General features: G+C 43.9%; 1 protein-coding gene across 1 annotated transcript in view; it reads right to left on the bottom strand.

Annotated features, from left to right (window-relative positions):
• Nucleotides 1–229: 229 nt before the first annotated feature.
• LOC138261213 (cytochrome P450 3A21-like) overlaps nt 230–18,937 on the bottom strand; it is a 223,842-nt gene continuing 205,134 nt past the window's right edge. The window contains exons 12-13 of the mRNA XM_069209966.1: nt 12,467–12,629; nt 230–1,090 (exon numbers count right to left, since the gene is read on the bottom strand). Coding sequence (XP_069066067.1) covers nt 992–1,090; nt 12,467–12,629 — 262 coding nt within the window. The 3' untranslated portion in view covers nt 230–991. The remainder of the gene's footprint in view (nt 1,091–12,466; nt 12,630–18,937) is intronic.

The following is an 18,937-nucleotide window of genomic DNA, read 5'->3' as shown; positions in this document are numbered from 1 at the left end:
AGAAGGTGTCTGAGACACCTTTCTGCATGTCAAATTGCGACTTGCAATTTGCGAGTCGCACAGACTCGCACATTGCAAGTCGCAATTTGATTTTTTCCTACACCTGGCCCAAAGTATTTTGCATGGAACAATGGTCTCTGAATTGGTGAGCCACTTTGATCTATTTGATTGCCCTACTGGTGAGCCACTTCAATTGATTTGGTTGCCTTACTGAAACTGGACAACACAATGACAAGAAAAATATATTTATTTAAAAGCATGTCTCTTGTACATCATATCACTATAGAATCTAAATATCAAGTCGAAATAAGCATGTGGTGACTTGAATCAAGGTGCAGAGTGGGGCATGGGGTGGGGAGCACAGATGTGGTTTCAGATTAAACAGACGTCTGGACCAACCAATGCCAGCTCATACCAAGTGACTACAAAGGGAGAGGGGTTGTCACAGAGTTCTTCAGACAGATCTAGAAGGGCACGCATGGGAAGTGCAACATGTTTTGAAGGGATGGAGACCCTAACATAGTTTTAAAAAAAGGTAAAAGAGAAAGAGAATCGACTCAAGAGAAATACGAAAAGATACATACATATATAATCCATATTACAGAGTGATGCTCTCCTCGTGGTTTCAAGCCAGCAGTCGTATGTTACACACACATATCTGGGAAACAGGAGGTGATAATTGGTTGAGTTTTGTATAAAACACCATATCTGAGGCATAATTATGTCAATTGACAATGCGTCGCTGATTATGGCAACTGAAGTGTAAGAAGCACAGGCAAAACGAAACAAAATTCAAAGGCGACCAGTAGAACAGTAGAAACTGGTAGGGGCTCTTAGGCAGGATGCTTTCAGGAAGGACCTCAAGGACAGGCGTTGCTGACTAGTATATTGTGTCTTCAGTTTCCAATGTGATATTCATAATTGGCTCCATGTTGGAAGTATGGAGCTTGGTCGAAGGGTGGCTTTCTTCGTGTGGGTGGGTGTGTTTCACTCATTTATCTTCTACCAGCGCAGGTGTCCTAGGCACAAGTTTCAGATATATTGGAGTTTTGGTTTTTATGAACCCCCTGGTGTCCAACTCAAGTGGAATCTGAAAAAATGGAAATAAAAAAATCAGTGACCTTGAATCATGACCCCGAGACATGAACTGAAATATGAGAGACATGTAAGGAGCACTAATTCACAGGCCATGAGGTTCAAGATATAACTAACTGGCAAGAAAAACATCTCACTGTCTAGTAATGTACCCAGCAGCCCTTACGACTATCCGCTGTCTAACACACACATTTATTTGCTGGGAACTGGAAAAATTATATTACTGGGTTCTGGGGGCAAAGAAATATGCAAAATTATAATTGTGAACCTTCTAAATAGCACTGAGAGTCACTGCGTCTTGTGCAGGAAACAGATGTGTTTTTTAAAACTTGATTATTGGCGTTTCGAAAAGTACAGGACCATGTACAGCATGCTAAGACACATTTCTGGGCTAGTACATCAGTGCTGGGTAACAGTCAAAGCATTAGTACTACTTCAAGTCTCCACAATAACTAGCAGTTCCCTTCGGTACCAACAGCATTTCTGACAAAAGAACAAAAGAAACCCCCAACACAACGGCTTCCAGTTACCATCCAATCAGTTTATGGAGGAACAACTTCAAGGGCATCTAAATGCCAGTCATGCTCCTGGTTGGCCCTATGTAACCATTATTACACACATTGCAGCTGACTCTTCCCCCAGCAGTATCCCCGCCTGCCTGTCATCCACCCTGCGCAGTGCGGAGCCTCGTACATTTAGCTCGGCATGTCCTCCTCCGTAGGGTCCGCCAGCGCCTGCATCATGACTTTCCAGGACAGCAAGTCAGCTCCCACCCTCTAATCTCGGCTCAATTGTCGTATATGTGCTTCTTCCGCTTCAGCCCATTCCAGCATGTCCCACTGCCAGTCCTAGCATTGGTGGGGGGGTGGGGTTTGCGGACTCTGCCAACTAATAGCACTAGGTCTCTTAGCCACTGTGAGACCCAACACCATGAACACTCTTATCAATTTCTTCTTGGCGCTATCGGGAAGTAGGCCCAACAAACACTGCTTACTCATACAGGGGACTTCCCCACCCACTTATTTTCCAAATTTGCGCTAGTATCACCACGCAGTAGTTTTACAGTAATTGGACAGTGCCATGTGACATGCAAGAAATCGGCCGCAACTGCCCTGCATCTAGAGCGGCCCTCATTTCCAGCCTGGTAGATTAAATGCAATCTCCTAGGGGAAAGGTAGGCCATATGCACAAAGTTGTATTGCATCAATTGAATCTTACATTAATAGAGACCTTACTCACACTATCATAGATTTTTATGTATTCCTGAGGGCTAATGGGGTCCTTGCTGATGTGATGTCACCTCTGCTCCCTAAATTGTCTGTTAACATCCAATGCTTGGTACAAGTGCATTATCAACTTACGGAATCCTGCCAATGAAAGCATGCTCACTAACACCTGTGTGGGTTTGGGGACCTCGGGAAATGAGGACCACAAACCTTGTGCTGTGGCCATTATTTTGGCAAACTGGAGGAACTGACCAGGACCCAGACCAAATGACCCAAATGCATCCTGCATTGTGATAAATTGGCCAGCTGGATATAGGTCAGACAGCATGACACACCCTCCCTCTTGCTATCTTTCGACCCCCCCCAGACTACTCAATTGGTGCAATGGTCACACAGTTCACAGATCTAAATCCAGTGCATGTGGTGCTTGCTGGATCATCCTGGCACTGTCCTCTTCCATAGTCGGCATAGCTGTTGGATCATATGTGGAAGCAAGTCAAGGATCCCCTTTCCTCTCATCAACAGTGCCCCCCAGCTGATAGTTTGCATAGGTACCATTTAAAAGTGACCTTTTCTAGTTATTTTCCCCTTCCAGACAGTGTTTTGCATTCTGTAGGTGTGCTCCAAGGTATATATAACTCTAGTTCCTGGACCTCCACCCCGTCTTTCTCCCATTCTTTTAAGCATACCCAAACCATACTGACAGCGTTTCCCTGCCAGCAGGAGCTCCACCAAAAGGCCGTCCAGCTCTCAGAATACTCTCCGCAGGATCTCATACATAGCACCCTAGAGAACGTATAAGCATCTGGGTAATACCAACAATTTTATAAGCGCTATTTTTCCCACCAACTACAGTTTCAGCATATTCCAAAATGCAGTTGTGGGGTGCAAATTACGCTCATCATGCGCGATATACATGCCTAAATCTTTGACACTACCCGATTTCCAGGGCAGCCTAAGTCTGGAAACTGGTCCCAGGGCAGCTCTTTCAGTTGATCCAACAGGAACAGCAACAATTTGGCATTGTTGATGTGAAGCCCCATTAGCTGGCTGAACTCTTGCATCACATTCAACAATATGGGAACCAATATATTGGGCTTATGGTGTTGTGTAGCCATTCTAGTTATAGCTCCATACACATTATTTTGGCAAGACCAGGCCTGCAGCTGTTCACTTTACCCTAGATATATTTTATCCAGCTTCGCTTATTATTTTAACAATAGCTGCATTTGCGGTCTTGTTTTATTTCTCTCTATCTAGCTGTTCTTTGCCTAGGCCAGCACTGCGTTCTTAAACAAGACATTTCGTTCATTCTGTGCTTCTCTCAAGGCTGCAGTAAGATAGGTTGCCGGTAAACGTGCCAATGCTTTGTCTCTGGTATTCATAGAAACATACACATCCTTATGTAGGGACATTTTCTCAGAACATCAGCTGTTTTATTATAAAAACACTTCACTGTCCCATACAAGTTAGAGGGAGATTCCAGCCAGATGACCACGACTGTATGCTGATTGCTGAATGCTTCGCTACAGCTGCTTAAGCAGACTTCAGGCCTTTGCTCAGGTATGAGGGATGATGTCTTCCCAGGGGAACATGAAGGGCAGAAGTAGAGCTTAATATGCTGTGCTCTAACCTAGGTAGGAATTAGTCTATTGACTCTAGTGACAATATTGTAGCGTTATTCATATACTTTACTCTCCTTGTCACAATTTTAATCCTGCCATGCTTTATTGTCCTAGTTATTGCAGTACATGCTTTATTATCTAAGATGCTTTTGCTTCATTAAAACCTTGTTGAAACATATACTGCCTCTGCTTGTCCTTGTACATGTGAGACTAATGTAACTGAGATAAACGGATGTGATCTGAGTGACCACGATTTCCCTGAGGAATCAATTGTGTCATGCGCTCGGGTGCCCAATTATCCCTGCTCTTGGGTAGAGATGAGGCACTGCTAGTAGCCAGAGCAAAAACTCGGATGAGGACGACAGGTGTCACCTGTAGTGGGTTAGACTCAGTCCCCCACACTGCAAGCAATTCTGCCGCTCAAATCCAGTAGTCTCATTAGAATAATGAGAGCCTACATGACAACATCATCACCTCGTATATCAAGGCCACACTTACCATTCATCCATGTATACCCCACTCATGCAAGACCTGTCGAAGAGGGCATGCCAAATGTTCCATTACAAGGCCAAAGATCAGTGGTGACAGAGGACACTTGCCCTTTTGTAATAATATTTCAGTCGAGACATAGCGTCCAGTTCACACTCACGCTATCAGTAGTTGCACAGCAGCTTAACCCATTTGACGTTGTTGCAGCCCAGCCCCATTCTATCCAATATCTGCCAGATATAATCTCAGCAAACTGAATCAAAAGCTTGTTTGATGTCTAAAAAGGCAAGAGCATATGAATAATTTTCCAGGTCAGGGGCTTGGAGGATATGCTTGAGTCAGCGGAGGTTGCATAGTGTGTTTTGTCAGGGGATGAATCCTGCTTGGTCCAGATGGACCAAATGTGGGAGATGAGACATCAGGCGTGCCACCAAGACACGGCTAAGGATCTTCTGGACCATATCTAATATGGAGAGTTGATTTTAGGGACCCGCCTCAAAGGGTCTTTCCCCTGTTTTGGTATCAATATTATAAGAGCCTCCCTCATCAAGTCTGAGAGAACCCACCCATTCCAGTGCTTCAGCATAAACAGGCAGCAGTTTGTTGACCAGGGTCCCCAAGAATGCTTTATAAAATTCTGCCAGTAACCCATCTACCCCAGAAGACTTGCCTGGGGCAGCAGATGCACTGAAGACAGCCAACTCATGGGTGGTAAATGAGGCCCCAATTCCTCGCCCTCCTTCACAGAGAGGTGCGGTAGCAACATTGCTACAAGATACGCAGCGAACAACTGTTCATCAAAGCCACTGGGTACGATGTACCCCCCCGAAGATAAGTGGCACAGAATTCATTGATGGCATGTTGGGTTGATACAATACCGCCCCTTTGATCCCACACTGCCAATACAGGTTGCACCAATGTCTCTTTAATGAGCTACACCAATGAGCATCTCTCTCCATGTAAAGTCTCTTCCTCCAGACGAGCTGGACAAGTTTCTCTAGTTGATTCCAGACTGTAAATTCCTGATGTTAGGCCCTATCCTAGTCTCTCCAGAGCTCTGTGTTGGTAGCTAGGGCCCTTTCCAGGGCCTCCAAGACTGCCCCTTTTGCATTAGTTCCCTCTCTAACAGGTAGCACACTCCCACCGATGTAGCCGTGCACACATCCTAAAGTACCACTTTCATAGCGTCACACTTTACCACTCTGATACTTGTGCTACCCTAGTTCAGGCCAAAGTAATACATAATGACATCTGTTAAACTGTCCTGGAGGACCTGGTCTCTCAGCACTTCCACCCAGAGTCTCAACAGCGGAACCCAGGTGTCAACCGATTCAGAGTGTAAGTGATCAACAGGGGGAAGTGGTCTGATATATACTGGGCCAAATTGGCTGGCTCTACTATCTGAGGTGTTGCATCTGAGTGTGTAAGAAAGTAATCCAATCTGCTGTGTGCCTTAGCCACCAGAATGTAGCAAGAATATGTGAGAGTCTGAGGGTGCTGCACTCTCCACACATCCACCAATTTCCAAGTTTTACTTTGCCTTCGCAAGCATTAATGTCATGATGTCATGTTGGGTTTAGTACCCTGACCGGGCGGGGATCTGTACAGTAGTGTGGAATGCATTAGCTCTGGATGTTCATCTTTGTTTTCCAGATTATATTGATGGCGAGAGCAGTTTTGATGATTCACATGGCCTTACTATCGATCCATGCTCACATTTTTTGTTTTAGAACATTGCCTGGGAAACCAAATTGATTTCATAGTCCACTTAACTTATGTCTTGAGTGAAAAAAATATTGGATAACTTCCTTTATAGGGCTTATTACAGATCATTCCCATTAGCTCTGAAGAAGCAGCGTAACATGCCGTGAAACTCATGTTGGCTGAAAATCATCAAGCTGCCTATTTGGGATGCAATGATCTTTAGCTATTTTCTTTAAGTTAGCATGACTTTATGGAAATATTCAAGATTATCGTTTGATTGTACATTTGAAAGTATTTGCACTATGTTAGAAATGGGGTTTCTGGTTGGCTAGGGTATGCACCTCAGCCAGGCAGAACTTACCCACTCTAGTCAGGGCAAGGGAGTTACACGTCCAAGATAACCCCTGCTCACCCCCTTGGTAGCTTGGCACGAGCAGTCAGGCTTAACCCGGAGGCAATGCGTAAAGCGTCTGCACAACACACACAACACATGTGACGCAATATCCCCACCACAAAGGAAACACAACACCAGATTATATGAAAATATACTGTATTGTACACAACGCAATTATCAGACCAAACATCACATATCAGTACTATCCTGCTACCTTAGCAGTTGTCAGAACGTTACACATTAGTTACTCTGCAAATTAGCAGTAGTCACACATAACACACAGGTTACTCAGTATTCTGCAACATAAGCTGTAGTCAGGAAACATGTTATCACATTAGAACACTAGTCATAAGAATATCATAAAACGCCCATAGTAGGAACATTAGAAAACATATGGCAAGTTAGGGAAACATATTAGCAAGTCATGCCCATAAAAGGAACATTTGCATACATATGTATAAAAGACACCATCAAAAGACAGGTAGGCAATATATAAATGCGCAAAGTCTACAGTAAGAACTTAGGTTCTATATATTGTCACTTAGGAGTACCTGGTTGATGATAAAGGCACCTTCAGTGCCTAGAAGATAAAGAAGAAAGGGGCCCCCGGTGCTCCTCTGCGAAACGGAAGGGCCTCCTTACAATCCTGGGGAAGAGGGGGGCGGCACGCACCCCCTCTGCACTACTGACGGGCCCCTCCTGAGGCCCGTGATCACTGGGGGCCACCCTGGGCCTCCAGCGGCCCTCACGAGGGGGGCCAAGGTCCCCCACTACTTTTAGGGAGGAGGGGGCGCCACGCACCCCCTCCGATTCGAGGGTGGGCCCCTCCTGGGACCCGCAAACCTTGTAGGGGCCCCCCTGGGCCTTGACTGGCCCTCCACGAAGGGGGGAGCCGGAAAATACCCAAACTGGCCCACCCACGGGCCACGCCAAGGACCGGCGGCACAGAGGGCCTCTGGTAAGGCTCCCACCCCACCAGCGGTCCAAGAAGCAGCAGGATGGCCTCGTTGGGGCCAGAGGGAACCTCCAATGAGGTTTCCTTCCCCCCGCCCGGCGTCCAATTGCAGGTGCGGCCCGTCCGGCCGTCGGAGAAGAGGCAGGCACCAATGTCGGTGCCTGCCAGTGCCCCGGGGGCGCTCCACGGAGCGCGCCTCTCCCCGGGGGCTCGACAGGAGCACTTGTGCTCAGAGTTAAGAAACACAGATACTTCGGGTGCCCCGGGGGCACAAAGCAGTGCTCTCATTTGCGCTTGGGGCCACAACTTCCCCCGGGCTGCGGCGGTGATTTCTTTAACCAGAATCACTGCCTAACGGGAAGCGCTTTCAAGCGCTAGGGGAATCCCCAAAGGAGCGCTTTCCTAAGCGCTAGATTTAGGCATCCAGCGAAGCACCTCTCGTGCTTTGGAGTCACTGCAGGGGTCAGAGGCCACAGCACCCTGCCCCTGGGGAGTCAAGGTTCCGGAAAAGGCCCACAGGTGGTGGGGCCCTAGCAACAGTCCAGCACAAGGGAAAGGCAGCAAGTGGCAAGTCCTTTATAGTGACCAAGCAGGTCACAGGTCAGCACATCAGCAACAGTCCATGGCGGTCCCTGGTAAGTCCTTCCAGCATTTCTGTGTCCAGTTCCATGATGTTCAAAGAGTCTCTCAATTGTGGGGAAAATTCCCCTGTACTTATAGTCAGTTCTTACAGTGTTTTACAATGGTAGGGAGAGAAGGTTCCAGCCAGTTACAACTGGTTCTGGGAGTGCCCCCTCTCTCCTTTCAGCACAGGCTCCAAACATCAGTAGGGGGTTAACGACCCTATTGTGTGAGGCCAGGGCACAGCCTTTACAAATGTAGGTGTGCCCCGCGTGTCTCTTCTCTCAGCCCAGGAAGACTATTCAGTATGCAGATGCACTTCTGTGACACCTCCACCCTCCCTTTGTACAGGCTGTCTGAAAAGTATGCACAAAGCCCCAACTGTCACTCTTGCCCAGACGTGGATTGGAGTCAAGCTGCACAACACCAGAGTCATAAGCACAGATAAATGCGCACTTTCTAGAAGTGGCATTTCTGTGATAGTAATAAGAAATGCACCCACACCAGTAAGCAGCATTTATTATCACTGTCACAACCCTACCAAACATGCCTACGCTACCCCTCATAAATCAGACAATACCCTTTACACATAAGGCAGGGCATTTCTAATGCAATCCTATGAGAAGGCAGCACTCACAGCAGTGAGACACCAAGTTAGGCTGTTTGTCACTACCAGGACAGGCCATGCAATATGGCACATGTCCTGCCTTTCTACATACATGTCACCCTGCCCATAGGGCTAGCTAGGGCGTACCTTAGGGGTGACTTACATGTAGTAAAAGGGGAGTTCTGGGCCTGGCAAGTAAGTTTAGATGCCAGGTCCCTGTGGCAGAAAACTGCGCACACAGGCCCTGCGCTAGCAGGCCTGAGACAGGTTTGGAAGTCTACTTCAGTGGGTGGCGCAAGCAGCGCTGCAGGCCCACTAGTAGTACTTAATTTACAGGCCCTGGGTATAGAGATACCACTGTACAAGGGACTTATAGGTAAATTAAATATGCCAATTAGGTATAAGCCAATCATACCAACTTTAGACGGGAGAGCCCCTGCACTTTAGCACTGGTCAGCAGTGATGAAGTACTCAGAGTTCTAGAGCCAACAGCGAGAGGTCAGAAAAACCAGGAGGAAGGAGGCAAAAAGACTGGGGATGACCCTGCGTAAGGCAAAAAGTCCAACACACTATGATGTGTTATGAATAAAATGAGAACCTGACAGTAGAGCTCTTGACTTTACTGGTTATGTGCCCAACATATTTAGTATAAAACCTTCTATCCATATCAACCTGAATATGAGACTTCTTGACAGGGACCCCTGGAGCCACCCATATCAAAGCCCCTCTGGTGTAGCCATTTCCGCCCCTTCCAGGAGGCAACCCTGTTGTCTTGTGAAAACCAGACTCCCTGCCCCTGTTGCTTCAGCTCAGTCTTTTAGTAATTACAAATGTTTAAGCAGGACACAGCTAATGAGCACTAGACACTGACGCCAGGAGCACATGGCAAGGTGGCGCTACAAAAACAGGCAGTTCACTTTCCCGAATGCCTTTACACTGTAGCCCCCCTGGTGGCACTTACATTTTCACCACAGTCATGGGGGTGGCTGCCACACATGACCCAGGGGCACATAGGGTGTTGTAGCCCCACTCCCATTAAACTCAAGTCCTCTGTTTGGGGGGATTACACGGGGACCACTTGCTGGCATCCTTTCCGCTCATCTCTCCTAAGGCCTCTTGGCAGCAGACTCTGTCCCCCTGTTGGTGCAAGCAGCATCTCAGACTCCACAGCTCAGCTTGCACCAGTCACTGCGGTCCTCCACCAGGGCCCGAGATCGGGATTGCAATCAGCGCCGGTCTCGTGCAGTGCTCCAACTCTCAGTAAGTCTCCACCACGACTCCACTCGCTAGGGCCACTAGACAGCTCAGCCTTCGTCTAGCAATACACACCTGCCTTCATTGGCTGAGACCGGGTCACAGCCTCTGACCTCTTTCAACTGCAGGGTCCACTTTGCATTAGTCACTTTCCATGGGCAGCTCACCAGCCTCGGCTCTCCTCCCACTCTTCCACTCTCAAAGGTGCAATTTTGGGCCCACTGCTGATCATCTTCATTGCCTGGGCACGAGTCCGCCACAAAGTTGTTTGTGCAGCCCACGTGGGCCAAAGGGGACACCTGGGGGGGGATGGGGTGGTTACAGTTTGCAATCAGCTTCAGTTCTCACAGCGCCAACCGTCGGGCCACAGTCTTCACATTTCGCAGCTCTTCCCTGCCTCCCGGCTGTTAATATGATGACTGCCGCACTGCCGTCTGAATTCGGGAGTCCGATTGCCGCACAGGAGAACAATATTCTCTAGCCGCACTGCAATGATCAGAGGGTGTATGCACTTTTCTCTGTGGAGCTCGTTGTGGGCGGTAACGTGTAGGATGGTGTAGGATACTGTTATTCATATTGGGAGCAACCTGGGGCACACCTAGTCAGACATCTTATCTGGCCACACTCCCTTGTGCCACAGACAGTTGTGAAACTGAAGGAGGGTACCAAGAACAACTAAATATTGAGTTATACCGAAAAATAATAATTTGTTGAGGGTCACTGAGAGTAGAGATATTAATTTGTGAGCAGCATGGAGTAGGCAGGTGTAACACTCAAAAAAACATGAAGGTGCACCGGTATACAGATCAATTTTAAGTTCTGAAATTATTGGATTCACTGAACAATACTAGTAAACAAGTACATGAGTAACGCTGATCATTTCCAGTGACAAAATCACAGTCACTGTTTGTTAAGCAGTTGTCAGCTGTTTGTTGGGATCATTAATATATTGTTGGCCTTATTTGCAGGCCATAAGCATGACAGCTTACTTGAATTGTTGACTATCATATAGTTTTGTCACTCAAAATTATTTCTCTGTGATCTGAGCTTTGATACAAGGATGTTCTATAGCTATGGTTCGCTATATCTGTATGGCCACGAACACATTGTCTAAACCTATTGGCTCACTAGTGCCAAGTGAGAAGTCCAGAGGCTTTAGGAAGTAGTGCAGTGAACCATATCCCTCTGAAAGCAGCAGTTCCCAGCAATTTATTACAAAATACATTTATTGAGGGGTGTAACCCCGCAAATACACCCTCTGAAGCTACCGCACTGAATGTGATGAGGAAGATGGACGAGACAGGAATAGTTCACCTCCTTACTAGAAATGTTCCTTAATCCAACAGAAAGTCTTAAATAGCATTGAATCTTGAAGAGAAAGATGGACAAGCTGGTAGAAGCTTCAATACTTATTAGAAATCATCATTGCACTGAAGACTACTCACTAGCAATCTTCATTTTCAATGATAATTTCTGTAGTTTTTAACCGGGAAAATGTTTTCAAAAGTGTCTGGTCTTCACTAACCACAATGAAGAGTTGTGTGAAAAAAAAGATTTATGTATGAACTTACAAGCTATAGGATGCTTGGCAATGAGATGTGAAAAGTAAGGTTTCTGTTTACTTGTGGATTCAATGCCTTGTTCAGTGAGCCTATTTTGATAATTTCAAAGCCATAACTGGAATGTGGGTATTCATGATACACCCCTAATATGTAATTTCATATTGCGTTATTAACATCAAGTGCTTCTCCACTCCTTACATTTATGAATAATATGGTGGACTCTAGTAACCAAAAGATTTGCATACAACTTGAGTTCTGGGAAAGCTCATGGAATCAAATTTGCATTTTCACAAATATTTGGTTTCTATAAGTTAATAGTTTCTGGTACCATTTACACGTGTGAGTCTGACTTTTAGGTGCAAATGGCTCAATTTGCGAGTGCACGGTATTGACAAAAGGTGACCTGCACTCGTATGTTGCATTCCACGTTTGTGCACAATGTGTGTGAGTAAATCCCACTCAAAAACTGAGGAGTGAGCAGTCTAAGATGTACTTGCGCAAGTGCACGAGAAAATCCCTTCCATGGTGGAGGTTAGAAGTAGCAGCCCAAAAACTAAGGGGGTGTGGTGTAAGTGTTTTATGCAAAAGGGCAAATTCTTCACTGCACCGAAGCAACTGCATTTCACCATTCATAACTTTACAATGTGTACAATTAAGCAGGCAAAAAATATTTGCAGACTCGTGAAAAAAGGAATAATTTTGAGGAGTAAGTCTGAATCCCTGAAACTGTCAGATTCCAAGGCATACATTTGGAAAACTTTAGAATTCCGGAAAGCTATGACTCTTCAACCATGTGGGGCTACAGACCATTGGGCACAGATTTAAAATTTGCTGTGAATTTTTTGGGCCCATTGCACACAAGATTAGTGAGTAATTTTTCAACAAGCTACCTACACAAAAGAAACCCTTGCTAAGCTCGAATTTGGTTCCTTACCGGTGTTTCTTTGCAGATATGGAAGCTGAAGTTCTGCAGCAGGCTAACTATCCCAACCTTCACGTTGAGAAGAGCAAACCTCATTCCGATGCAGTTCCTGGGGCCACTTCCGAAGGGCAGGAAAGTGTAGGGTTCCTGAGTATCTTTGTTCTCTTTATTGAACCTGGAAAAATGAATGAGACCAAAGAGTGAAACCCACAGTGAGATACTCTAAAGAGGCATTGCCACATATGGTGAGCTAGGTGTTATGACATTTTTGGGGAAATTATGTTAAATGCTATTGTTTATAATACTTTCTACTGGTGTTCACATTAATAGACAAATTAGAGAATGTGTGCAGAGTGCAATATGATATTTATTAACATTATTGAGCATGGAGAGGATACACAACTCATGAGCGATGAAGTCTTGGGAGGATAATGCCCCTTCCATCCCTCATCAACAATGCTAATAAATAGCATAATATACTCTGTGCATCTGCATATGTGGTTTATCCCAAAGAACGTGCATTGGTTCTAAATAATGTTTGTAATTCAAGGGTGAAATTTGTGCAGCAAGGTAAACACTTCACACCAGAGAGATACCCTGACTCTTAAAAGATCTGTTTTCATGTGTATATAAATGGCTACATCCCTTCTGCGAAGCAGTAAAATGTGTTTGTCTAATGTTACTTTCACTGTACTGGCAATAAACTTGATTTTGACCTTTGCACTGTAGAAATAGATAAATAAATGTGTGAATGTGTGAAGATTTAAACTTCTTAGCTCCACCTCTGTACCTTGACACTTTAGCTAGATTTTATACATGTCCATTGGACAATGGGAACTTTGTACATTATATTCTGATATGCAACTCATTAAAAGTATTTATGTGCATTTAGGTGCACAAAAGCATGGGCTCTCCACTTGCACCATTTAGACATAGCTTAAGCTATGTTTATCCTACAAATACACAAAATCGTAATATTTACCTGGAAAAATAGATATCAACTTTCCACTGTCTCCATTCTAACTCAAATTTTTCTCCTTTAACTTTCCAATCTGGGACAGTCTGCCAGCCTGTTTATCTCGATCCTCTTCATCACCTACCTTCAAATCTAGGCCAGATGACTGCACATCCATTCGGAACATTTGGCCAAGACCCATAAAATTGTGAAAAAGAAGCAGAAGAGAAATAAAATCCAGAGCTGCTGAGGGAAAAGAAGAAGCCTGGACAGATAGTAAGAGCGGGCACTGCTGAGCTGTGAGAGCAGGGGCAACATCTTGGACAATAGAGAAGGGCATGAGAGAAAGAGAGAGAGAGAGAGAGAGAGAGAGAGAGAGAGAGAGAGAGAGAGAGAGAGAGAGAGAGAGAGAGAGAGAGAGAGAGAGAGAGAGAGAGAGAGAGAGAGAGAGAGAGAGAGAGAGAGAGAGAGAGAGAGAGAGAGAGAATAAACTGATTTTAGACTGGTGAAGTAAGAGAGCAGGAACTGTTCAGATGAAAGAGGACAAATGATGACAGCAGGCACTGCTAAACAGTCAAAGAGAGCAGGGTCAGACAGTCCTTATATTTCACTGGCCATTTCGCCAGGGGGCCGGAGCCCATGGAGGCCGGTTTTGAAAGTCCAGGACTACTCCTGGTGCCTCTATCACTTTCCCCAGCTCCACGAGATTAATAGCAGCGGGCAGGGGAGGCTTCAAGAAAGAGAGGGAGGGAGGGGAAAAGTAGGAAGAGAGTGTTCAGAGGAGAGACAGACAGCATGTATGGGAAGAAGGAGATTACACAAGAAGATTAAGGGAGCAAGGCTGGTTTGAAAATTTTCTCGAGGGCTGTGAAATAAAGTACGGAATCTCGCTACCAAGGTAAATCTTCTGTTTTATTTGAAGTTCTTGGTACAATTGAACACCTCAGCCTACAGATGCTTCCACGATCTCACCTCCTGCTTTCTTCTCTCCTCAACTGTCCCCATCACCTAGGTGACTCCCAGTATTCTATGGAATGCATTGTAATCTTAGAATGCCACACATCTTCCCCTTATCAAAAACAAACCAGCTAAAAGAACTGTAAATAAATCTAATAAAAATAATAAGTACACCCTTAACACATCACAGAAAGAAAGAAATTACACTATTGTATATATACATAGTCATCTAAAATTTTAGAACGTCTGGTGGTTCTAGGACTCTTTCTTATTTTAACATGACTATCATCTTGTTCGCCATTATACATTATACATAGTCAAGCAAAGTTTAGAACATTTAGATTACACACCTATTATTCATTATACATAGTCATCTAACATTTTAGGACGTTTGATGGTTCTAGAGCTCTTTCTCAATTTTCCATGACTCTCATCTTGTTCACCCCTTCTCCCACAATTGTCCACAGATTTATCTTCCCCATCTCAAGTGATGTTCACTACTCTCCCAATGTTCCATATTTTATGATCCTCAGTCTTCACAGCGTTCCCCATGACTTTTATTACTTTGAGAGGGGAAGAACGTTTTGAATGATCACTAGATAGACCAAGACGAGGCTTTCTCACTTTAACAAGATCACCCACACTAATCACTATCTTCTTTACAGCCTTCCGTCTATCAAAATTGACCTTCCTTTCAAAAGCTTTCTTAAGTTCTCTGTCTTACTTGCGCTCTTCTTTACACACAATTTCAGATTCTGAACCCACTTTATCATTTACCCATGAAGGGCACACTAGTGTGTTAGGTTTCCTTCGCCTGAACAACTCAAATGGCGAAAACCCTGTGCTTGTATGAGGGGTCAACCGATAATTCTTGATTTTGCTCAAAATTTCTTCCTTCCAACATCTGTTACTGACCAAAGCTAATTGAATGGTTTCCTTTAGCACCCTGTTTAACCTCTCCACCATACTATTTGTTTCAGGATGATACAGAGAAGCCTTCTTATGCTCAATTCCCCTGTCACCTATAATCCGCTGCATGTCTTGGGAAACAAGTTGAACACCATTGTTAGTGAGGATGGAAGATGGGAACCCCTCCCTGTCAAAGATTTGATTAAGAAAATCTATGACAACTTGTGTTTCAACTGAAGGCATGATCCCAATTTCAGGCCACCTCAGGCCCATGTCAATTAATACTATTACATACTTGTCAATGCTGGAATGTCTAATAGGCCCCAAGATGTCTAATGAAACCTCTTGCCACGGCTCCTTTGGTAATTCCCTCACTTGCATAGGCTGAACTCTACAAGTCAAAGCCTTATCAGCTCTGGAACACTCTATATATTCTCTAACACCCCGCTCGATCTGAACATCACTACCCGGCCACCAATACATGAGTCTCAATCTTTCCTTGGTTTTAGAGATTCCAGGGTGACTCTCGTGTGCTATAGATATCAGTTCATCTCTCAACTTCACTGGTGGAGCGAACTTAGTCCCTCTCAATAATAAGTCACCATGAGAGGATAATTCTTCTTTGACCCTCCAGAAACCACAAGTGTTGATCTTTCTTCTCAGTGCCATCCCATCCATTTTTGATTTTCTTAAGAACTTTTTGTAAAACCACATCACTGAGCAACTCAGCCATCCCCTCACTTTCTTTAATTACTCCTTCTCTGATCATACAAACATCAAATTCATCAAAACTACCTACAACTTGATCCTCAGAATTTGAAACCTCATTCACCAGTCTAGAACAGTAATCAGCGATAAGGTTTTGTGCAGCAGGGCATATTGAACTTCAAAAAAAAAATATTGCAAAGTCACTACCCACTTTCTAATCCTACCTGAAACAGCATCTAAGCCCTTTTTTTCAAATATCTCTTTTAGAGGTTTATGGTCGGTTCTTATGAGAAATTTACTGCCCCAAACAAACTTCCTTAGTTTGTTCACAGCCCAAAATACAGCCAATGCCTCTCTCTCGATTACTGAATAGTTTAATTCCGCTCCTTTTAAGCACCTTGAAATAAAAATTACAGTTCTCTCCACACCACTGTGAGTTTGTAATAGGACAGCACCAAGTCCATTGGCACTAGCATCAGACATAATTATAATATCTTGGCCAGGTTCAAAGCTTTGTAAACTTGAAGCAAACTTCAAGTTTTGCTTCACATTCACAAATTCGTCCTCACATGCTTTATCCCATCTGAACGTAACACCCTTCCTCACTAAACCTCTCATAGTCTTAGTCTTATCTACAAAGTTTTCTACAAATTTACTGTAGAACTCAGCCATCCCCAGAAACCTAGTCACTTCTTATTTTGAAGTCGGGCTCGCAAGATTAACAATTGTGTCAACTAAGTTTTCCTTTGGTTTAATACCACGAAAAGAGATCTTGTGACCTAGATAATCAATTTCATTAAGATTAAATTTCCATTTTTCTGCTTTCAATGTTAGACCACACTCTTTCAGCCTCCGAAGAACTTGGCGAACTCTCATATTATGTTCTGTTACATCCTTGCCATGTACTAAAATATCAACCTGGTATATCTTGATGCCTAGAATCCCTTCAAGCACTCTCTCCATGGCACGTTGGAATGCAGCGGCTGCTGAAACCAAACCAAAAGGCATACGGATGAACTTGTAAGTACCGAAAGGTATAATAAATGCAGTTAAGTCTTGGGAATCTTTATGTAACTTAATCTGGTGGGAGGCAGAGGTCAAATCAATAGATGAAAAGCATCTTGCATTATTAAGAAGGGCTAACATTTTGTTAATGTTGGGCAAAGGATAGTGATCAATTACCACACATTTATTTAGCTCTATCAAATCAACACATAATCTCGGCTCACCATTAACTTTTACAGCCATCACAACCGGGGCCAACCACTCTGTGGCCTCTACCCACTCAATTATGCCATTCTGTTCCAACCTTTCCAATTCTGTTCTCATTTTCTCTTTTACCATCAAAGGAACACTTCTTACTTTACTAACCACAGGAGTAAGATCTTTCTTTATCCTAATCTCATGAACATAACTCTTCAAACAACCAAGTTTAGACTGAAAAAGACCAGGGAATTCTTGTTCATAGGATGGTCTAATGTTTTCTACAGTATTGACACAGCCAAGATCTTTCAATCTAATCGACGGGGAGTCATTTGGATCAAGCTAAACCCATAAATCTCTCTGGTGAGACCAACTAATGAGTGAATCTCCTCTGATGGAGACATAGATCTTCCCTGATGTGAGTTTATCCTTGTATTGAATGGAACCTATGAAATAACCCAATGACTTAATAGGTTCACCACCATAAACTTTAGGGGAAATATCTGGTTTGAACAGTTTTACTGAGGATTTCAGATGTTTTTCAAATATACTCATAGGAATTAATGTGATCTTCGCACCTGAATGAAACATCATAGGAACATGTACTCCCTCAATTAGTACCGTCTCCACCGGGCCACTGATGCCATTTTTGATTTGTAAAACATATTCTGTAGGAGAATCACCGTCTTTTAAAGTTATTTCTTGAACACCCTTTTTTTAAATTAGTGTTCTTGCAACATGAAGTAACATGTCTCTTCTTACCACAGTTTTTGCAAAAAACTTTCCAACCTACACAACCTTTAAAATTGGCATAGTGACCAAGCTCACCACACCTATAACATCTACCCTGTATACTTTTCTTACCTTTGGAGTTACTCAAATTTTCTTTTACTAATTTCTGGGATTTTGTTTTGTCTTGTAAATTTCCCCCTTGACTGACATATTGAACTTCATCCTCTTTTCCACAAGAACTAGTCTTCCTAATTTCCTCAAGACAAGCGGAACTATGTTCACGAGTTTTAGCAACACCTAAAAAAGGGAAGGATTTTCTTTAGTCCAAAAGGATTCTCTTGCCTTATCAATATTGCAGCCTAACATAAATTGATCCCTTAATCTCTCTTCTTTACTACTTCCAAAACCACATGTTGAAGCCAATTTCCTTCGAAGAGTAATATATTCCTCAACAGATTCTCTTGACCTTTGAAATCTCTTCCCAATATGATACCTCTCTAAAACTGTGGACATTTTTGGCAAGTAGTGTAAGTCAAGTTTCTTTATGCAAATTTCAAAATCATTGAGATCACCAGCATCTTCAACAGAGAGCTCGGGAAAGTTTTCAAAGACCTCTTGTCCTTCAGGACCCAAGCAGTGTAACAAAAGAGACATTTTCCGCTCGGCACTTAAAGAAGTGCCACAAACCCTAGGATAGTGTGCAAAAACACATTTCCATTTCTTCCAAGGGATTTGTGGTTCCCCGGGAGAGGATAAAAAATATGGAGGACAGGTGACATTCTGCATGTTTGTATAATAATTAATTAAATATTAAAAATAGATGTTTAACAGATAAGATGTCTGTTACTGAAGAAGGTGTGTCTGTCACAGAGTTGAAGGCACGTTGCAGAGAGTATAAGTGTGCCTGTCACTGAAGTGAATAGACAGGCTGGTTGCTAACATTCAGAAGTGTGCCTGTCACAGAGCAGAGTACACTCAGAAGTGTAGAACATATGACGCAGCCACTTCGTTGTGTTTAA

This window comes from Pleurodeles waltl, chromosome 10 (assembly GCF_031143425.1).
Source record: "Pleurodeles waltl isolate 20211129_DDA chromosome 10, aPleWal1.hap1.20221129, whole genome shotgun sequence".
Lineage (NCBI taxonomy): Eukaryota > Metazoa > Chordata > Amphibia > Caudata > Salamandridae > Pleurodeles > Pleurodeles waltl.
This window is presented reverse-complemented; position numbering and strand designations above follow the sequence as displayed.